Below are 23,510 nucleotides of genomic sequence, written 5' to 3'. Positions count from 1 at the left end.
TCCGAAATGAAGCGCAACACCTCACAAAAGGTGCAGCCGTGGGCCAGGTCGAGGAACTCCAGAACTCCGCCGCTGTCGCCGCCATTACTGACGAATTTTCGCCACCTCAGCAAGACAGTGCGTCGCCAGCGCAGCTCGACATTGACCCTAAACTCCCGGGCCCGAAACGACGACAGTTGATTAACCTTCTCGCCGAATACCGCGACTGCTTTGCCACGTCGTCGAAGGTGCGCCAAACCACCGTTGCGAAGCACCGCATCGTTACCGAGGACGACGCGCGCCCGGTGCATCGATCGCCATACAGAGTCTCCGTTAAAGAAAGGCAGGCGATCCAGGAGCAAGTTCAAGAAATGCTGAACGACGACATAATTCAACCTTCAAGCAGTCCTTGGGCCTCTCCAGTCGTACTGGTTAAGAAGAAAGACGGGACGCTTAGGTTCTGTGTAGACTACCGGCAGCTGAACACGGTGACGAAGAAAGACGTCTACCCACTCCCCCGCATCGACGACACTCTAGACCGGCTGCGCCACTCTCAATATTTCTCATCGATGGACCTGAAGAGCGGCTACTGGCAGATCGAAGTCGACGAAAAGGACCGAGAAAAGACAGCCTTCGTCACGCCGGATGGACTGTACGAGTTCAAAGTGATGCCCTTCGGACTGTGCACGGCGCCAGCAACTTTCCAACGTGTCATGGACACCGTACTGGCAGGACTAAAGTGGCAGAGCTGTCTCGTCTACCTCGACGACGTCGTCGTGTTTTCCAGCGACTTCGACGAGCACTTGCGACGACTCCGAGCAGTTCTCCAAGCCATACGGACCGCCGGACTCACCCTGAAGCCGTCAAAGTGTCGGTTCGCTTATGACGAACTGAAGTTCCTCGGCCACGTGGTTAGTAACGAAGGTGTCCGCCCAGACCCCGAGAAGACTCGTGCCGTCGCAGCATTTCCAGCGCCAAGAGACAAGAAGGCCGTCCGAAGGTTCCTTGGGCTATGTGCCTACTATCGGCGCTTCGTTCGAGATTTCGCAAGAATTTCCGCACCGCTCACACACCTCACGAAGGACGCCGAGAAGTTCGAATGGGCCGACGAACAGCAGCAGGCATTTGACGAGCTGAAGCGACGACTACAGACTCCTCCTGTTCTTGGACATTTCGACCAGGATGCGGAAACCGAGATTCACACGGACGCAAGTAACGCAGGGCTTGGCGCGGTTTTGGTTCAAGTACAAGAAGGCACCGAGCGAGTCATCGCCTACGCAAGTCGGACATTGACCAAGGCGGAGAGAAATTACTCCACGACTGAGAAAGAATGCCTTGCGGTCGTCTGGGCAATTACGAAGTTTCGTCCGTACTTATACGGGAGCCCGTTCCGGGTAGTCACGGACCACCACTCGCTCTGCTGGCTTGCGAACCTCAAGGACCCGTCAGGACGCCTCGCGCGGTGGAGTCTCCGACTACAAGAGTTCAACATGACCGTCGTCTACAAGTCAGGCCGCAAGCACAGCGACGCCGACTGCCTGTCCAGAGCTCCCGTCGCAACACCTTCCGGCAGCAGCGACGACGATGACGACGAGTGTTTTCTGGGCGCAGTGAACATCGACGACATGGCCCGGCGTCAACGAGACGATCCTGAGCTGCTCGCACTAATAGAGCACCTGGAAGGGCGCGGGAGTGCGATGCCACGTGTTTTTTCACGAGCGCTGCCGACCTTCGCCATTAGACAAGGTGTACTCTACAAAGAGAACTTCGGGAACAACAACTCGCCATGGCTGCTGGTAATCCCGACCGACCTTCGGGAGGAGATCTTTCAAGCCTGCCACGACGACCCGACGTCCGGACACCTTGGTTACAGCCGGACCCTGGCACGTATTCGTGAAAAGTATTACTGGCCCAAGCTCCCCAAAACCGTCCACCTGTACACGCGATCATGTCATGAATGCCAGCGACGAAAGAAACCTCCGACGAGGCCGGCCGGACTCTTGCAGTCAATTCCTCCGCCAACAGCACCCTTCCAGCAGATCGGAATGGATCTACTTGGCCCTTTTCCGCCGTCGACGTCGGGAAATCGCTGGATCATCGTCGCTACAGATTATCTCACGCGGTATGCCGAAACGAAAGCCCTTCCTTCCGGAACTGCTGTGGAAGTTGCCAAGTTTTTCATTGAATCCATCGTCCTCCGGCACGGCGCTCCCGAAGTCCTGATCTCAGACCGTGGATCATCATTCATGGCCCAGCTGACGCAAGAAGTCCTTCGTCTCAGCCACACCAGCCATCGCCGCACCACGGCGTACCACCCGCAGACCAACGGGCTAACGGAGAGACTCAACAAGACCATCGCCGACATGATCTCCATGTACGTCGACGTAGAGCACAAGACATGGGACGAGGTGCTGCCGTACGTCACATTTGCCTACAACACGGCCGTACAAGAGACCACCGGAATGACACCATTTCAGCTGGTGCATGGGCGCAAGGTAACGACAATGCTGGACGCTATGTTACCCCACGAAGCGGCTGTCGATGCAAGCGACGACGCCCAGGTGGTTGCCCAAAGGGCAGAAGAAGTCCGTCAGCTCGCCAGACTTCGGATTCAGGCTCAACAACGTGTCGACACTGGCCGCTACAACCTTCGTCGTCGGGACGTCCACTTCCAACCCGGAGACAGGGTGTGGGTGTGGACACCGATCCGTCGCCGCGGCCTCAGTGAGAAACTGCTGAAACGGTACTTTGGACCATACAAGGTACTTCGTCGTCTCGGCGAGCTGAACTACGAGGTGATGCCCGACGGAACACGAACATCGTCACGCCGCCCACCACGACCTGAGGTCGTCCACGTCGTGCGCCTGAAGCCGTACTACGCTCGATAGGACTGTGGACCTTTTGTGCTCCAAAAGACTCTTTAGTTTATCGTTTTTTTATTTTGATTTGTTTTACACTGCATCGGGGCGATGCACTTTTAAAGGGGGGAGTAATGCCGCGCGCAAGGCTGAGAAAGCAACGCTCGGTCACGGTCCTCCAGAAAGTTCCCGTTTATTCATGTACCGCACGTAACTTCTATCATTTATCCCTGCTTTTGTTTTCTAGAAAGTGCGTGTTCATTCTCGCCCCGATCACGCGACGCTCGAACCGCTTTCGCCGAATCTTCGAGATAGCGGCGCACTCTAGATAAGAGGCCGCCCGCGACCTTGTCGAGTCAGTCTCGCCCCAGCGTTCGACTCTGCTGCCACGCCGACTTCGACGCCCGCGACGCTCTATTATTATCTTTTGTACTCTTTTATTTTTGGCACAAGTTCGCCACATTAAACGTTTATTTCTTCTTGTTTATTTCCTGTTTTCTTTTGGTCACCACCCGTGACAATATGTAGTCACTTCGAAGGACCAACGGAGCATTTTGAGAAAAGAGCCACAATCTCAAATCAAGGCTAGCGAGAAAATATAGCTGTGTGAACCTTTTGAAAACTCGAAACGTTCCTGACGGTGAGGCGCGCGGCAACACTCTCTCGGTACCGGTTAACCCCTACGTTTCAATTTCCATGGCCACCTTCGGTGCGGCATCACGTGGCGACCGAATGCACTGCTTGCATGCAGGTCTGTCAAGTACGTTCCTCGACACTTGAATCCTGCCTCTGTGAGCTGTTTTAAGAAAACGTTTCAGTACTGGTGAAGAGCGTAATCAATACTTGGTTAGTGCAAGCCCGAAAGATGTTTGGTTTGCCAGCAGTTTGCTCTTTATCACATTAAGTTGAGCCTTACAGGCACTTGACGTATGGGCTACACGCCTTTCTGCGACGCCTGCGATCACGAGCGCAAAAGAAAATAAATTAAACACAAACATATTGCCCTCCATCTGCACAAAACCGAGCGCAAACTCTCCCTAATTTCGACATATATACCTCCCCTCCCTCCCAAATTGTATACTGATTGGAGATAAAGTATTTGCAAACCCCGATATCGGCTGCGACGGAGATCACGCCAAATAGTCACAATAGCGTTTCCCTGGCGGGGAGCACATTTCGCGCTGCTCCAAAGTTCCCAGACGAGAATGGTGATGATGATAATTGGCGGCTATTTATTTGTAACTGTTTTATTTGGTTGCGAGCGTCACGAATCGCTCCGCAGCAATAGTCTCTACCGGCGAATGCAATGGCCTAAGGAGCGCAGCCAGCGCGCGAAAAATCTCGGAGGCCATGATTCAGGCACGTAGCCAGGATTTTGTTTCGGGGGGGGTATTCGCCCATGACAAAATACTGTATGAGGAGGAGGGGGAAGGGGACGCCCCAGCAAAATAGAAGATTTCGGCTAAATGCCTGCCAGGATTAGATCGCCACAATGCGCCAAGCAGACGGTGGGGGCGATATTATATTTCTGGAATGGTTTGATTGCGTCTTGTGTCTTCGCTGTAGATGATAAATTTAGCTAGCGCAGTATGCCTGCTCGTATTCGGCGTGCATCACGCTGTAGTGACGAACCACCGAATGCCGGTACGACGCTCATTCGAATCGAAACGGACAGGGGCGAGGATTGAGCCCATGTTTTCTAGGATTAGAATGGAGCAATCAGGGTCCCGCGTAATTTACGGGGGTTTAAAAGCACCCTCGTGTTGCATTATTAGACAATGGTTTTCCGTCTACAACAGTTCTATCCGCAGGCATTACCTCCTTCAATTACACAAGGAGGTTCTCGGGGTGAGAATTGTGCAGCCGGGTATGTGCCGGCCAACATCGTCATTAAGCTGAGAGCTTGCAGGATGCGCGTTGAAACGGGAGATACATTAATTATAAACTCAGATGGAGTATAGTTATTTCTCTTATGATACACTAATACATAATGTAGTTATTCCCGCTATAATAGACATAGATGAGGTATAGTTATTCCCTCTATATGAGATTAAAATGAAGCATCTACTGCTCCGCTTTATAATAAACTAAAATATAATATAGTTATTCCCTTTATATTAGACTAACACAGAATATAGTCATTTCCTATATATTAGACTAAGACAGAGTGTATTTATCCCACCTATAGTCGACAAAAATAGAACATATACCCTTTCCTTTTAATTTAGATTAGGAAATCTGATAGTTATGTCCTCTATATTAGACTAAAATGTAGTATAGATATTCCCTCTTTAACAGACTATAATAGAACGTAGCTATTGCCCTCAAAATATACTAAGATAAAATATAGCTACACCTCTTATTAAGATACAATATAGTTACTCCCTCCATCATAGACTAGAACATATTGTCTTTTTTCTCTCTATAATAGACTAAGATAGAGTATAAGTATTCCCTCTACATTAAACGAAGAGAAAATATAGTCACCTCCCCTCTCACTGCAGTTCGTGCGCACGGAAACCCTCTTTTGGTGATGTGACAATTCGGAGGCAAGTGCAAGGAAATGAGGACCGGATAAATTGTCCGTTCAATATGTTACGTGCGCGTGGAAATTCTTCATGTCTAATTTCTTCAAGGTCGCGGTAATGAGGGATTCGGGCGTTGTGCATTGCCACGTGTGAAGGCAAGTTGTGGCTAAGCTGTTCCTGCTCCTCTCCGCAGGGCTGTAAAGACGGGAAGAGGTCGCGTCAAATCGCAAGCGCTGTCATTGGTGCAGGCTTGTTCAAGATACTCACTAAAAGTATTTAAGTTAAGTTACTGAGTACCACGAAAGATAGTAACTGAGTAGAGTACTAAATACTCAAATTTGTAAAGTAATTGAATAAATTACAAAATACTCCAAAAAAGTAACACGTTACTTTCAACTTTCTGCACAGAGGCTCGCCTCCGACGCTCCCCTTGTGTCGGGTGTTCATTTCCGCTTCCCCTGTCAGTGCACTGGCGGTGCCGTGCAGTCGGGGGTCGGGGAGTCCAGGCCAGGGGAGTGCGGGCGCCACCGTGGTGGGCGCTGGTGGTCATTCGTGCTACCGAAGACAATAGCGAGTTTTAGTAGACCGTGTTTCCCCCTCTGCTGAGCCCCTGCGCCACCCGGAACTCTGCAGCCAAGGCCATCCGCACGCAGGCGCAGTGGCGGTTTCTTCGTAGCGGAGGGTTTGCGGAGGGGGCAACACGGTCTCCTAAAACTCGCTAATGCTGCGTACGGCGCAAGCGATGGGCCGCCGGATTGGAGCCATGTAGTCGCGTCTTACGAGTCTTGTGGGCGAAGAGAGCCTAGTGAAACGAACGAGCGGTGTGTGCGACTGCGTACGGATGCAAAGGCATTTCAGAAGCTGGAACGCTTTCTTTTATATGCTTTCACTCCACAACATAAAGAAGTAAACTCCGGTTTACTGTTGACTCTTTCCAGACACTTGTAGAGCCCACCCTGTCTCCAGCACAAGCGCCCTTTCTCTGGCTTGTAGCCTTGTACACATATTATGATTTCACCCACGTGCCCTTCAGCTTCGGAATCTCTGTTGCTCTTGGGCTTCGCCACAGGCAAATTGTAAGAAATGTGCTTTGACGCTTCGCTCAGTTAGAAAACACGACACGCGTCCGCTCGGTCTGAGGCTGCGACACCCTGCTTCTCCATGTCACCTCTTTCGGCAGAAGCACGAAAGTGCACTATATTACCTGGCACGAAATATATCTGCAATGGCAGGGCGCCTAGCCAAAATAACTGGAGTTGAATATTTTCCAAGCTTTCCGCCTCTAAAGAAAATAAAAAATAGAAACCAACTTAAAAGTAACTTTGAAATGAGTACAAGTTACTTGAAGAAGTATTTAAGTTAGAGTACTAAATACTGACGTTCGAAAGTGTTTGCAAGATACCAAGTTACTCACAAAAGTATTTAAGATACAGTAACTTAATTAGAGTATTTAAGTTACGTACAAGTCTGCTTTGGTGGTAGCCGCCGCTAGGAGCTGATGGGTACACCAAGACAGGGTCAAAAAGCGCATCATGGTGTTCGTGTTCGTCATGTTTCTGTACGAGTCGCCATAATCACTGAACCAATCATAGACAGAAAATACCTAGCGACTCGAGCTTTTGGCGTCGCTGATTGGTCTCTTACCCCGTAGAGCCGGCTGCGCCTGAACTTCAGCTGAAACGATGTATAGGTTAGTTCAGTTCGTCGCGATGAGTTGAAGCTCGAGTGCTTGTCGACTTCTTTTACTTTTTATTCAATGCGCGATGCCGGGGGTTTTTTTTTTGGTTTTTTTTTTTTTATTTTAAGCCAGAAAATATCTAGGAGACGAACCATACTGGTGATGTTTTACTGCTTTTTCGTGCATAGACGCTTTTTTGTTTCCTGTTCTGGATCCGTATCTGGTATGCGAGACAAAAAAATAATAACATTTCAACCTGGAATATGCGAGAAAATATGGGTGAGGCAGAGCAAGAATGTGGGACAATCACGCATTTTTGTAAACACCTTCTAGCGGCGTGGGGAGATAAATCGATGTTTTACCGCATACCAGAAGTGACGACATTCAAGATGGCTGCGCCCTTGTGGGAAAGGTGTATATTAAAGGGTAACTGCAAAGAAAAAAAAAGTATTTTTTTGAACAGCCTAATTGGGACAAGCATGTCACAAAACAAATGTTCGCGAAAAAAAATTATATATATATTTTTTATCAATATTTACGCCACAGGACGCAATTTAGTCGGAGTCAGAACCTCTCCACATTTGAAACTCCCGCTCTTTCGACCCCCGCGGAAGAGGAGTACGCCCCGCCCCTCACTCTCCTTGCGTTGCGGAGTTGAACGACGCAGCGTCTCGACGTCCGGTAAGATCTGGCAAGAACGCACGGCGGCGGTATTGTTTTGGTTTGACGCGGTTTGCGAGCACATGTAGCGGAGACATGACCGGAGAAGTGCCCCTGTGATGTTCCCGGAAGTTGGAAAGTATCATTCGTAATCGTCGTACGTGCTTTGAAAGCGAAGGGATCCACGAGTGCGCAACCAAGAGCAAAGGTTCACGACAGCGCTGCGTTGGTTTCGGCGATCTCGTTCTGTTTGGTACAACACGGCGATGCGACAAAGAGCTCAAACGTTCGTGGTGTGTGTAATGCGGTGCTAACACAGAGCGCAAATTGGTTTTTGTGGGGTTGGCGTTCAACCAGTTCAGTCCCGTCGTCGTCAGCTGATCCAGTCAAACTGGTCCGGAAGGACGCAGCGACCGTTTTTAAAAGTAAATCTGCCTCGTTCTGTTTCAAAATGTGGAAGTTTCCCGACGCATACCGTGAGTAAAAAGCTGCGGGCGTTTTCAACAAAATTACGTCGTTTTAATTTAACAATGGACTCCGAATTGTTGTCCTAAATCTGCCGTTTTTATGCTTCGTGTTGGACTGCGTTTGCACAGCGACGTGCTGCATCGTGCGGTGTGAATAAATTTGGGCACGATTTCGTACCTGCCTACAGATGCATGAACTGAGACCACTTTATACGTAGTGAACATAGTGCTTTTTTATTCTGTGTCTAGTCGCGGACGTTAGGTGCAGATGGGGCGAATCTCGAAGGTCTCCAGAGCGATATGACGAGAACCTAGCTGGACACGTTTGTCGCTACGCGAACGCCCAATTGCCTCCAGCCAATAGCATTCCTTTCGGGGCGAAATGGCTGCTGGAAGGCTCGCTGTCGGGATCACTCATCTGACATCTCCGAAAAGTCGGTATTTGCACGCGCAAGCAAACAAACAAACAAAAAAGCATGCTAAGCCAGCAAAGAGGAAAACGAAAGAACCGCGCTATGAAAGTCAAAACCCCGCGTCGCTTCCTATCACTAACACCTGCGACAGCTGCTAAACACACACTACTTCACTTAAAGAAGTCTCACTCAAGCACCTGGGTCAGCACATCATTTCGGCGAAACGATTAGCCGAGGTAGGCGAGACAGGCGGGAGCAGAGACTTCGGCGGCCATGAAAGAATGGCGAAGCTTTTGTTTGTTATGGTATGTATCCAAACGGAAGTGCCCGTCTTGTAAACATTTTGTGAAGATTAATAACTCTCATCACATGGGTTATTCAAAAGAAAATTGCAACATATAACAAAGGTTTAACAACCAAGATCTAAGCTGTCAATCAAACTCTTAGCCAATGAGAATTATAGCAGCCTATTGGTATTTAACGTCACGGAATACCAACTTCGTGGCGTACGATTCAAAACGGACGAAATGGCCGCAAACTAAAATCGGTCTCACGCAATAAATATTGCTGTAAAAAAATTTTTTTCTCGCGGAAAAATTGTTTTTTTACATGCTTGACCCAATTAGGCTGCTTAAAAAAAAAAAGAAATTTTTTTTCTTTGCAGTTACTCTTTAAGATCTCACCTCACCAGCGATATATGAAGACCCATCGAAACCGCCCACTGAAACCACCAATGTTCGCGCCCATGTCCCGCCGTTCCGAAGTCGCCGAAAGGCATATAGGACCTGTCCCTTTCGATCATGGTATTAACTCTAGGCCTTTTCTCCTCTCCCTCGTGATGCTCTATTCGGACATCTCGATTGGGTTGCTTTCCTCTGGTGCACGCAAAGGAGAGCTTAGTCTTAAATAGACAAAGAAGCGCGTGGCGTTGTCGTCCGACGACTTGTGCGACGACTAGACTTTGCGTAACGAGAAAAATAAATTTTTGCAAAGACTAAACGTGTTAACACCTCTAAAGCGTGGGACGCTTCAAATTCGCCCTTAAAAACCACTATAAAAACCTAAGATTTGCTAGAAATATATTTTTTTTTCACGACTTACCGCCCACTTCACGACTGACCGACCATCAGGTATCACCGAAATGAAATAACTCTGCCACCGCGACAATGGTGATCCCATACACGAAAGTGACTGCTCTGCAGTTTTTAACGAATATTTTTCTTCCATTCTTAATAACGAGCGTTCGGACACTGTTCCCGCTTTCTTCGAACAGCCTTACAAACCCGTGCGTCCCATCAGTGTAAATAGAATAATTCTCTAATGACACCTTAGCTCTGGACCATCACCTGTCCGCAGCTGGCATACGACACATTCATCAGACCAAAATTAAAATATGCCGCCTCCATCTGGAACCCTTATCAAGCCTACGTTATCAATCATCTGGAAGCGATTAAGAACAGGGCTACACGGGTCATTCTATTCACGTATGACCGTTCCGTCAGTGTTTCCTACTTAAAAAGTCAACTAACCCTTTCCCCCCTACAGCTTCGTAGAAATGTCTCGCAGCTCTTCCTTCTTCTTAAAATCTATTATCACTGTCCCGATCGTAAGACAACCTTATCATCACCTCCCGGCTGAATTGACGCAATCGTGCGTCAATTCAGCCGCACCTAGTGTGACCATCGACTGCGACAGCCACGTCAATTGCTACAAAAGCAGCGCATGATGTGGCCTACGCCAGTGGGCACGGAAACTCGTTAACTGCAATGTCGCTGACGAACAATTTTTTGTTCTACAAACAGTTAGAGATCAGCATTCCATACACTCCAGACGAAGTAATAACTTATGGCTTTTCGAGTTACCATACCCACGATCATTGCGCTCTTTTTTTTGTGTGTGTGTGTTTTTTGCACTTTTTGTATTACTGGTTGTGTACGCATTCCATGTTTGTCCTATACATTCCGCTGATACCTTAAAACTTCTCTTGTTTCGCTCCGATGACGCCGAGGCCACTCCGGGACCCATGTCTATCGATCACTCCAAGCAGTTTAACGACACGCTCAAACCATTGCAAGATGTTAATGAACGCACTGTCAAGATTGACCAAGGCCAAGCTAATCTTATTGAGTCTATTAACGAGTTAAAGAGTAAGCATGAATCCTTCGAACTAAGGGTTACCGACATCCAAAATCGGCTTGATGGCGTTGAGTGCAAAGTTGCGATTCTCTATGGAACCCGCGGGAAGAGCTGTTAGCCGCTGTGTTATTAGTAGAATTTGTTATTAAGGAGAACCAAAGACTGCCCGAGCACCCGGACGATATATAGAGGACCGCTCAAAACGGAACAATATTTTCTTTCACGGTATTGAAGATTCCGCCTCTGAATCTTGGGAACAGCCAAAAGTAAATGTATTAGATACGTTATCTACTTCACTTAGTCTGCAAGTTCCTGATGAAGGCGTTGAACGTGCTCACAGGCTTGGTTGGTACGCAGTTGGAGGGTGCAGACCAGTGATTGTCAAGTTCTCTTCCTTCAAAACAACACATACAATCCTACAATCACGACCTAGGCTTAAAGCCATGCGGCATAACAGCTAATGAAGATTTTTCTCCGGCTACGTGCCTAGCAAGACAGAAGCTTTTTGAATATGGAAAATTATAAAAGAGCGTCTTCCAGCTAACTGCGTTACAATAAACTTTACGTCAACAATAAACGTTTCATGTATGAAAACGCGAACAACAAGGTGTATGAAGTTGGAAATGTCAGAAGGCCGGGCAAGACCAATACAAATACAAGTCCTGGCTGCGATATTAATCAACCTTCATCATCGTTCCAAAATAATGTGACGTCAAATTTAAGTGCCCGCTCAGCATCTGCCCGATTTGCCTTGCCCGAATAGTTTTGCGATCGGTAGTGGTTCTTCTTTCGCGCTCGAACTAATTAGTGTTTTGTTTACTAATTTACAAAGGGTTTGGCGAAATCACGCTGATCTATGCTCTGCTATTGACTCTACCGGGGCTGATGTGGTAGAATTGACAGAAACGTGGCTCTTTAGCAAAATATATGATAACGAAGTCCTAACTACTAACAAACGCTTCAAAATTTATCGCACTGATAGGGACGCTTGCCAAGGCGGAGGTGTGCTGTTGCGAGTGACCTCGAGACAGTCTTTGTTTGTCTTTCCTTGAATCACAAACAAATAGATCTTGGGTGCCTGTAACCGCCCCTCCTCAAGTGACGACAGCTTGCTGAACAAACTTCAAGACGTAACTAGTACAGTGTCCTTCACGATCTCCCATACAAAACTTCATCCTTTTAAGCAATTTTAATTACCCAAATATTGTGTGGTCGGCGGAAACATCACACGCAAGCCCTTTTTCGCCTGACAGTAGAAAATCGCGAATGAACCTCGCACAGGCTTTGCTAAAACGTGGCACCATACCAAAGCCAGACTACTTTTGCTTTAGCGTCAATGTCTCGTGAACATAAGAAAAAAATGAAAGTCGCTCACAACACCCTGTAACGCCGAATTGGAGCGCAGCTCTTGAAGAGGAGGAGTGAAGGGTACTGAGGGGAGGGTATGCCCCTCCTCCATCCTCCTAACCTCCTCATCCTGCGTACTAGTCCTCCCTCCGAGCGGCGTCGGCGTAACCGTGAGGTCACGTGACGTCGACGTGATGACGTCACCGTGATGACGTCAACGTGATGGCGTCATCAGTGACGTCACTAATGACGCCATCACTGACGTCACCATGATTACACCATCGTCATCATCACGATGACGTTACGGATGACGTCATCAGTGACGTCATAAGTGTCGACATTTTAATAATGATGATGAGGATGACGTCATCGTTATGACGTCATCACGATGACGCCACGCGTCTCATAATGCACCGCGTGGTTACGCCGACGGCGACGGCGACGCCGCTCAAGCCGGAAACGGGCGCCTAAGAGCTGCGCTCTAATATGAAATCAAAAGTACTAATGTCTATTCCCTGCGCAATAGCTTGAATTCGATAGAATTACCTTCTACTGTCGATCGAGCATTTGGTGCCATTTATAGATGCGACTTCATATAAGAAAGCGATTTCGCACATATTTGCTGCCTGTTAGCTTCTATTTCAAAGAACACACAGTTTTTTATCTGTGCATGTACGGCTTTAAAATATTTAAAAGAAACAAATTAAAGGAAAGTAGATTATTTCTTGATTGATTTACTGGACACAAAAATATTTATTACTAAATATTATTGTTTATGAAAAGGAAGGCATTCTCACCACTTTGTTACTTTCTATTAAAAAGAAATCCGGGTGCTCAATATTTTTTTTAATACAAACAAATCAGGCGTGTCCGATAATTACAAACTGCTTCCAACGGACCTGTCAACCGCAAACGGCTAGAAAAATGAAATAAAGCGAAAAGCTAATAAATTCACACGGAAGATTAATCTCGTATATTATTGTACTGATCCCGTGGGGCAGCGGGTAATTAATTCTATGTTACGTTTCTTGTTCTTATTTCGTGCGAAAGTGGTAGAACGAAGTACGCGAGCAAAACGGACGGCATCAAGCGTGTATGCATGCACTGCGCGACAGTGGTAGCGCGAACACGACTTCGGTGCTTTTTCGCCTTTTGCTACAAATTTACCACTAACACTTTGAGAAAAGCCTTTGCGTCTAGTTTCCCGCACAACACTCGGAGAGCCAATCATCGCAACTTACAGAGGCTGCTCAGCAAATGACGATGCCGAAACAAATGTTTTTGCATTGCTTAATGTCACAACTCAAACTCTGTTTTTTTGGTCTAAACATATGTTTCGGCATCGTCATTTGCTGAGCTGCCTCCGTACGTTGCGGTGATTGGCTCTCCGAATGTTGTGCGGGAAAGTAGACGCACGGTTTGTTTTTTTAGAGCGTAGATTAGCACCCCAACTGAACACTCTCTACCACAATAGAATAGCTTTAATGAGAAAAAAACGGCAACAAGTTAGTCAGTCGTTGGTTGTTTACACAGCAGGAGTTTAGTCTGCCAGAGCATGGCGACATTGTTACCCACTGTAGATGAGCAGTTTAGCCAGTGCAGTACGACTGCTAGCCTGGGGTCTTTATCATGCTCCACGTAGTTCTAATACACGATCGCATGCCTGAACGATGATAATCTAGATCGAAACGGGCAGGGATGAAGATTGAACCCAGGATCCCTAGTTTTGATCTGCAACATTCGAAACTACGACGAAAAGAAAGCAAAGAAGAAGATGGGAATGTTTTATTTGTTAGAGAGGTGACGAAGAGGAGAATGAGGAATTGAGCAGCATTCAGTCACCATTGGAGTACAACATGGCGCTGTGCTCCAAACAGACCGTTGCTATGGTGCTAAATGTATCGGGGCTCAACGCGAGGTTTGAATTCATTTAATAAAAAAGTAGTACTTTTTCGTAAGCATTATGTCTTCCTAATATCTAATCATGAATACTTTTTTCTTTCGTCTCAGTGCCGGAAAGCGATAATAAAAGCCCGTAATATAGACGCTTTACACACGCGCCAAATTACAGCCGCCATTGATGACCTTCAGTTGTCTTTACCAGATGCGAAGCAACTAAAGCGGGCGTTGACGAGCCTCCACAAAGGTCAGTGCTGTGGAGGAAGACACAGCAGAACCTAAAAGGGCAATAACCTTCCCTGCTGTGGTAATGACCAACTGAAGTAATTGTAATAAAAGGTAACAAAAACTGAAGGTCGCTTATGGCGGCACCCATGCACAGCTGCTGCAAAGCGTCTATAGCTTTATAACCGGTTCGGCCTTGCTAGCAGACGACACGATGGCTTCGCGGGTTCGGTGGTTCTTTGTGAGGGAGTACATAACTGCGCTAAATTAAGTTGGTAGCGAGCGACGAAACTTCTATTCTCGGGGTGAACTTGGTGTGAGATTTTGGAAGCGAAAAGTGCCCGTGCACAGCTTTGGTCGACGCTCGATGAGCGCGGGTGCGCGAAGGCCGGCAGGTAGAGGCTTTCTCAATATTTAAGAAGGTGAAAACACCGTGAAGGCCGAACCGGATAGGACGACGACGTGAAGCCTTTCAACGTCGTAATGCATGTCAGCATTAGTTTCAGGGAGTTCTGACTGCACACAAGCTGCTTCAGTTTACATATCTGTGATCAAATGAACTGTGCGTAACAAGTATAAATTTACCTGATAAAGTTCTTTCGGTATTTGGGGTCTTACTGAAAACGGCAAAATCAGCAGGATTTCTTCTCAGTGTGATAGTTGCAAGCAGGTACGGAGCACACACTCATATCGCGGGCCTGCGAACGAAAATTCGTTTCTCGAACCGATCACGTAAGACTCAAAATAATTTATTCTTAAGGCGCCCCCCCCCCCCCCCCCACCCCCCATTACAATGCACCTCAACTACAAAACCACAGAGAAGGGCTTGTCGATGCTTTGACATCATGTTCTAAACAGATGCTTCCCTCGCAAGATTTTTCTCAGACTGTATGTTGTACCGCACGCAAATATATATATATTTTTTTTATAAACGTGATGAGGTTTCTTAGACCTGCCATGTTCCCAAAATATAAAGGATAAAATCGTGTCATTTTGCAAACGATTCAAACACTTGCAGACAACATACCGAATTCAGTCATTCCGCATGTGTCCGTCGTCTGCCGCAAGCATATATTGTCACGAATGACAAATGATGAGGCGATGATAACTGAAGAAACTAAACGTTTAATGGGGCGAACTTGTGCCCCCCCCCCCCCCCCCAAAAAAAAAAAAGAAAAAAAGTAGGGAACAGAAGAAAGTAGAGCGTCGCGGGCGTCGAAGTCTCTAGAAAGCGTTTGCAGATTTCATGCAGTACGAAGAAAATATTATATTAGATTTGATAAATGTGAGTAGTATGAATTCTACATGAAAAATGAAAACGAAATAACCGGCGATTAAAGTAAGAAATAAATATTTAAACTCAAGGAAGTACGGAGCAAAACCGAATATTCAATGTCAATTTTTGGTTCGTCAAAAGAAATCGAGTCACGGGAAATCAACGTAGTTTGGAAGCTGAAAACTAGCGAGACTGAAAGAAGCAGATGTGATTACTGGAATGTCAAAATAAAACGTCGTTGTGATAATATAAGGGCTCGTGGAAGTGTGGAAACAAGCTTTTTGGAAGAAAATTAACGTGTGACAAGCAAAGTGCTGGTTGACACGCAATGTGAAACTTGGGCTGATGAGCAAATTACCTTTCCGTGCAAGAACCAATGGTCCACCGCCACTCAACTGCGTCTTCACCGCAAAAACACCAGAGGTGTGCGAGTAAAAAAGAGGGGAAAAAACGGAATTTACGAGACAACGGCAACAGAAAGCAATCTTCGCAAGTCCCAGAAAGAAACAAATTCGTCAATAAATCATGAGCAGGAACAGTTGGTCTGTCTGAGTTGTGCTCGCCGTGGCGATGTACCAGGGTTTATTTAAAAGAAAGTTCTTCAATCTAAATCGATATATGATCTTAAAATATATTTTTATAGTGGTATTGATAAAAAAATCCGAGCATTTTTTAAGAATATTAATATGTACAGTTTTATTGTTTTGACTAAACGTTTTCAATCTATTGAGCTTGGCTTAATTTCTGGTGGCTGGAAGGTTGTGAACGTTATTCCCCTTCACAATTCAGATGATAAACCATGTCCAAGTAACTATCGCCCCATCTCTCTTACTCGCATACAATGTAAATTCTTTCAACATGTCATAAACTCGCAATTTGCAAACTTTTTTGAGTCCAATTCATCCTACAATTCGGCGCTGCATGGGTTCCGGAAATCGACTTCTCTTGGGATCCAGCTTCCGTGTTTCACTCCTGATCGTCACTCCATTCTTGACTGTGGTTCCCAGGTGGACTCCATTTTTCTCGCCTTTTTTGAAGTTTTTGAAAAAGTCCCCACTACCTTCTTCTTTAAAAACAAAACAAAAACTTAGCAGTTTAAATATAGACCACAGTCGGTCGCATGGATACGCTAGGTTCTAACAAACTGATGCCAATTTGTTACCACAAATGATGTCTATCGACTTTCACCCATCTCCACTTCATGTGTTCCGAAGGGCTATGTTATGGGGCCGTTCCTATTTCTAATATATGTTAATGACTTACCAAAATATAAATTTTCATCAGTCACTCTTGTTCGCATGTAACTGCGTTGTTTATCGCAATATTAACAATGATGACAACATCTCTACTGGAAAAAAAAAAGGATTTGAAATTTGAACGGGTTGCCAAAAGCATATCGATTTTCTTCTAACTATAACCACCTCTCGGAGGGGTGTAACCTGAGGTGCAGAAAACCAAACTCAAATAAATGTAAATACATGCGTGTGTCCCGTCTTAATACTTCACGTTCTGTTTACTCTCTCGGTAACCGCTGCATCGAACCTGTGTCCTCGTATAAGTATCTGGATGTTCACATAGTTTTCAATTTGTCTGAAAACTCTCACGTACACTAAAAAAAATAAACCCCGTGCGTCTATTTTCCCGCAAAACTGTCGGGGAGCCAATCAGCGCAACTTACGGAGGTAGCTTAGCGAATGGCGACGCCGAAACATATGTTTAGACCAAAAACGTAGTTTGAGTTGTGACATTAAGCAATGTAAAACGTCACGCTTGCAATGCTTTGCACTCGGACGTACGCGCTCGTCAACAATTCATCTGTCGAGGAATATTTGCATTCGCGTTCGTGGCCAATGCGTGCCGGGACGGCCCTTATCATCACTCGCGAATGACAAGTTCTATGGTGTGCTTAAAAAGCACGGTTGAAGCTTGGGGTAATCGCATCCGATTAAATACTACGTCACGACAACGTGATTTCGCATTTCGCTTTTGAGTTGAGGAGGACAGCGGAGGAGGAGGAATTTAAAAAATTATTTCATGGCCCCCTTGAGACTGCACGTTGAGCTAGTTGCTTTTCATTCATACTAAATTGTTTTACGTCAAGAAAACACGGGAACCAAAAGTGAGAGGCGCATACGCCTTCTCCTGCGTTGTCTCTCACTTGTGTGTTTTCTAGTGTTTTTTCTTGCTGTTTATATTACTTCCAGTGTTTTTTTAGCATGAATCCTCAGCATGATTTTTGAGGTCTCTACAAATGCCCGGTGTGACCTGTGAGATTTTAAAGCCTGTGTACCCGAGCTCCGGGCAGTGTTTAGACGCTGGTCTTGCCTTTTGAAGTGTCTTATCTCTGCTCTACACTCCAAAAAATCTGGAGCTTCTGCTTTCCCGCAAAGCCTTTGGAAAAGCCAATCACTGCAATCTACGCAAGAATACTCCGCGGATGATGAGGGCAAAATTATGTTGAGACATTAGGGAGTTTTAGCAGGTCGTTTCCACACGAACGGTTCGCCCTCGAACGCATCCGCGACGCCACTGCGCATGCGCGCGCGAGTCGTTCGGGGAGTCGGGAGGCTCTTCTCGTTCGTTTCTCCCATTCCGGCCGCTGGAGTCGTCACCGCAACGCAGCCAGCACCGTTCACGACTCGGGTAAAAAAAAAAAGATGGCGGTTGGTTCGGCGACCGCCTTCGCCGACCCAGCCGAGCGTTAGGCTTAGGACAGCGGGAGGCGATTTGCCGTCCTGTTTAAGTCTGCTTCATTTCAGAAGTTGAACCAAATCATTTCGAGGACTGCTCACAATGGTAAGCGATCGTGAATGCTGTAAACTGCGCATGCTAGTAAAGTTTTGCGATCTGCGGGCAGACTAGCTGCTGTGGCGACAGCGAGCAGACGAAATGATTTGGTTCGACGGCACACAACGTGAACGATCGTTCAAGCTGAAGATGACGGAGACACACCACATACCTTTACGGTCGTTCAGACACTTTTTACTCTATCTAGCTTCGCAGTTCTTAAAATTCCGACCGGCAAATGTTACGTCGCCCGTCTTGTTTACATCAGTCGTACGCGGGAAACACGAACCGCCACCACGGTGTCCGCCACCGTCGCCACTGATTTACACGTTGCAGAATGTTTCACATGTTTACTCGAAGATGGCGCCACCATTAAGCACGATCATCATCATCGTTTGCACGGTCGCGCCGCTTTCACGATTAGCTAAACTATGTCAAATTTGACGTACGGTTTCACGGAACGAACCAGCTGTACCGTTCGTGATTTCGGAACCGTGTGCTTGAAAAACGACTCGCAAAAACTCCCTATTAAAACAATATAATACTGTTTGCGTTCTAACATTAAGCGTGACCCTGGTCAGTGTCACAGCGCACTCTGTTTTCTAGGTCTAAATATAATTTCCGCATCGTCATTCGTCGAGCACCATCCGTATAATTGCAGCGATTGTCTCATCCTTGAGGGAATGTAGATACTCAAAGTTTCCTGAACCGATGGTTTAAACGGTGCTGTTTTTTCATTTATCGTTTATTGACAACCGGAAAGAGTTCTCACGTGTTCTGGACGATCTCGAGGAGGGCCTCGCCAGAAGGATGAGCATGATGGCGCAGAGGGACGTCATGACGACCAGCAGCACGAGCAGCGCCCTCTCCAGGGGAGTCCTCTCCATGCCGATGCACCTTTTGGGACTAAGACACGAAGGGCGGACGTTGACCTGATAGAGCCGTTCAACGAATACCTAACCGCATCCGCTTTTATATTATCGAATAGACTGCGATGAATTCTTCGCATTATATAAGTACGGTGCCATGGAAGGCGTCTTCAACTGGTGTGTTTGGCGTCTAATTTCGCCCATGCATCGAAAGCGGTCCCGAAGACAGCCAGTTATGGCGAACAGTAGAAGAAACCGAGCAAATAAAATTCAAAATGCAAAAGTAAAAAAGACAAAAATGGCAATTTGCGCGGGGACAATGTACTCACACGCCGTTTTACTTGCTCTATGTGCGTGCACCCGTCAGATTTTCACCTATGTGATGGTAATCTGAGCTTCGTAATTCCCTGGGGACGCAAATAATTGTTCTTTTACGACGACAGCCGTTATTGCTGCGGTGTCGCAGCGAAATTGGTGCGTGTATACGGTGTACGGCGTGGCCCGCTCCATTTAGTGAACTATTCCTTTCCGCAAAAGTTTATTGGGGAAATCAGTGTCACGTGAAACCTCGATGTCAGGGGAAGCATTTTCGAGAGGTTCAGCCGAAGAAACAACCCCGCTAATCTTAGCCGGGAAATTGTGAAGTCATGTCACGTGTATTTACGGGGCAAATTAAGACGCGCAAGAGGACGTCGTCACGTGAAGTGGCGAAAAGCAGTTCCGCGCTAAATCTAGCGGGGAGTCTGTGACGTGGCAACACTTAACGTAATGTCACCTGACACTGTAAGGTCACGTGAAGCGTTTCCCCTTAAATTTAGCGTGAAAATGTGTCCGCTAAATTTAGTAAATAAATGGTGGCGTCACGGGACGTCACACGACGTCAAGTGACCAGGCGACGTCGAAGCCACATGACTCGTTGCAGCGTCACGTGACAACGTAATCTTGACACCTCCGCGAAATTTCGAATGTTGGTGGAGTATAGATGTGTAGTACGTGTGCCGCAGAGCGGATTACAGCGCGTGGGCTGTCTCCTCAGTTTCTTTAGGGGGATGCGGCAGGGAAGCGCCCATATCTTAAGCCGCAGTGACACTGCCCGTATTCTATGGTGTCTGGAGCGCGCGTCCGACTGGTGTGTTTAGCGTCCCATCTCGCCCATACATCAAAAGTGGTGCCGAAGCGGCAACAAATGACGTCACAGATGCCGGAGTGCATCACGCTGTCGAGTGTCCCGACTCTGGCGGTTGGTCATAGAAATGCCGGCGAAAGTCACGCGCGAACGCGAGTGTCGCTGTCGTCGTGGAGTCCCAACTTCTGGCCGCCGAAGCTTCCGTGGACACATATCACATTGGAGAGTGCATGACCTGCAGGAAAACAGGCGTCCGCCACATCCACGACCGCTGCTGGAACACCGCCAGGATCGCGACCGGCGACAGCGGGACACCTGTATGACGTCACCGGGCGGATATGGAGGGACCACGTCGAGGACGCATTCCAGGCACCATACTCGTAGTTCGTACGAACGACGCGGTAGTTCGCTGTGGACCTGATGACTAAAGTACCCGAGGACGCGCCTCAGACATGTTCGGTGGGTGTTTGCTTCACACATCTGTACGCTTCGAAGATGTCCGCCGCAGGCAGTTTTTGCGTGAGAAAATGTGCCGGGATTGTCATACGAGGACGGAAAGTCTCTCCAGACTGTTTTGTCTGATGCATAGCAAGGTGACCGCGACTTGAGAGTACAGAGGACGCGCTACCGACGGATCGTGTGGGTCAACTCCACTATTTACTTAGCATCGATACCAGGTAGAATAAGGTTCCCTGGAACGTAAGAAGAGCCACACAAAGGGGAGGAGGGGGTTAAACATGTAATCGACAAGCCCGATAAAAAGAAGCTAATTAAGTATCTCGAGAGATGTGGGTCGGCTGCTATCCTCTTAGCTTTTAAAAAGCTTAGGTTACCGTTTCTTTATTTTTTTTATTTTTTTTTTTATAAGATCCGCAGAGCGTTAGTCGTTCATTCGGCGATCTTATTGACTACTGCCGCAATTTCGTCCGTTGGCAGCGGAGCGGCTCTAAGAATCCGGGGACTCGCTGGGCCCTCAGTTTCTTAAGCGGTAGGCGACTAGACTTTTTTACACTTCCTTAGAACACATATCTCCCGAGTCGTCTGCTTCGCACATTCGATTTTGCTTGGTAACAGATACAATATAACAAACAAACAAAAGAAAAACAAACAAACAGACTCAATTTTGGTTTGCAACAGAAAGGATAAAACAAACAAACAGAGAAAAAAGAAACAAATAAACAAATTATTTCTGTTGCCAGTCATTGTTAACAACACGCTCTTCAGTTAATGTCGATTTCGGTGTTCCTCTAAAGCCACGCTCACACTCCTCATACATGGCACGAAACACAGTCTCCGGAAGTCGTGTCCTAAATTAAGTCTAAAGTATGAGCAGCCTCTAGGCGTTCAAACTACCTTACATAAACAAATAAATAGAAATAAAGATTTTCAACACCCCCCCCCCCCCCTTTTTTTTTCGCCTCCAAAAAGAAAAAGAAAGAGGAACATTATATGTTTCGTGTTGTCCATTATCATTATGGCGGAGTTTACACGTTCATTGCCTTACATACTCAAAGACTACGGGACTTTAGCGTCTATTACAAAATCGAAATCATTTATTCACACTCGATTGTTTTTTTTTTTACTCGCCATCGACGTAAAGTTAGGAATTTTCGTTACTTTTCAAGCGATCTGCGTTGTTTTGTCGCAATATTTCCGACGCAACGTTTACCTTAGCGAAGCTGTTGCCGAAATAAACGACCGAGCCTCAGAGCAAAGACAGACATCGAAACTCACGTGAGTGACGTCATGCTTCGTTGAACGACGGGATTTCCACCCTCCGGGTCAGTGGTTGTGGTGCTGCGAAAAGGAGGAAGCAATAAAAATAAAATTACGCGCTCAGTAAACTAAAATAGTAAATGAAAGAATAACGTCCGCTGACAGGCAAAGTACACAAGTGATGGTGATTACGGCGTATTGGAAATGATTATCCAAAGTTTGCTTACAACGGGTTACATTAACTTCGGAACTTACGATCGTGGAAATAAAACTTCGGTACTCATAAAAACAAAAACAACAAATACGTTTTGTTATTATTGGAAGGTTACACAGTCACGCGGTAGTTGCCTCAACACAAAATCAAAACGAAAACCTCAAAACAGCAAAAACAAAATAAACATGGGATGAGCAATATGTAGTCATGGCCGTACTTATACAAACACCCGGATCTAGGGAACACATTCATCCAGGCTTGCCTTATTTTTTTGTCATGAAGGGCGTTTTCGTAAATCGACACCACAAATATGTACAAACAACCGGGGACAGCGCGTACATATGCGCGGCAAGTTTGATGCAAAATAAGAAAAAGCGAAAACAATCAGAACACAAAACAAAATGACAGTCAAAATGTTTAGCAAAGCTTCCGGATACAAAATGCAACACATCCGTACCGGTTTGCTGGCTCTCGGACGTTAAATATCCTCAAGAGGGGCTTTAAGGTCACGTGACCCAGTCGGTGGAAACGAGAAACCTATGGTACCTAGTTTTACAGGCAAATGTTTGCGGTAAGCTTGTCCTCGCCTTGATTAAAGTCCGATTTCGCTCGCAGACAGTAGGTGAACATGGATTAAAACTGAAGTAAAATTAATATCATTCTTGTGCCTTATAATCGGCACGTGAAGTTATTTTTCGGGGGAAGTCATGTTAAACAAAACTGAAATAAAACGACAGGCCATGCTTACGTCAGCTGAGCGGAATCGACTTAGGGCCGGTTGCACCAACGCCGCTTACCTTAACCCAAAGCGGCGCTTTCCTAAGCCGGCTTAGCGCCCTAAACCGAGCTTAGGTAAGCACGGGTTTAAATTCCGGTTGCACCAACGTTAAGCCGGCTTTACAGACGCGCCCCTAGCTAAACGCTGGATTTGCGTAGGGAATCTAGGGACAAACAGAGCAAACTAGGGAACGCTCAGAGCGACGAATACGATTGGCGGAAAGGAATCACGTGATGTAAACAAAAAAAAAAGCAAAAAGAAAAACTGCCGTAGTAGTCGTCGTCGGCGTCTGCTTTTCGCTGTATTTCTTCGGTGAGTAACAAATTAAAGGCCTCCAAATTCAATCATTGTTTCGTTTAACTTTCAATAACAGAAGTCAAAGCTTCAAATAAACACGAATGCTCTTTACATCTTTGATTGTGTGTTTAATATCGGTTGATAACAGGATATTTTGACAGTGGTAGTAGTTTTCGTGCCCACATTTTGAGGCGAAGGAGCCATCGGGGGCCCCAAATCTCACCGAACGCGAGAAGGACACTCTACTCGCTACATCG

At 46.6% G+C, this 23,510-nt stretch overlaps 1 protein-coding gene across 1 annotated transcript in view; it reads right to left on the bottom strand.

Moving 5' to 3' along the window:
* LOC120840957 (neprilysin-like) overlaps positions 1 to 23,510 on the bottom strand; it is a 160,647-nt gene that overhangs the window by 74,292 nt on the left and 62,845 nt on the right. The window contains exons 3-4 of the mRNA XM_040501452.1: positions 21,983 to 22,045; positions 19,026 to 19,159 (exon numbers count right to left, since the gene is read on the bottom strand). Coding sequence (XP_040357386.1) covers positions 19,026 to 19,159; positions 21,983 to 22,045 — 197 coding nt within the window. The remainder of the gene's footprint in view (positions 1 to 19,025; positions 19,160 to 21,982; positions 22,046 to 23,510) is intronic.

This window comes from Ixodes scapularis, unplaced genomic scaffold (genome assembly GCF_016920785.2).
Source record: "Ixodes scapularis isolate PalLabHiFi unplaced genomic scaffold, ASM1692078v2 PGA_scaffold1__304_contigs__length_218370807, whole genome shotgun sequence".
NCBI classification, from domain to species: domain Eukaryota; kingdom Metazoa; phylum Arthropoda; class Arachnida; order Ixodida; family Ixodidae; genus Ixodes; species Ixodes scapularis.
Note: the sequence above shows the minus strand (reverse complement) of the source record. Positions and strands in the feature narration are given on the sequence as shown.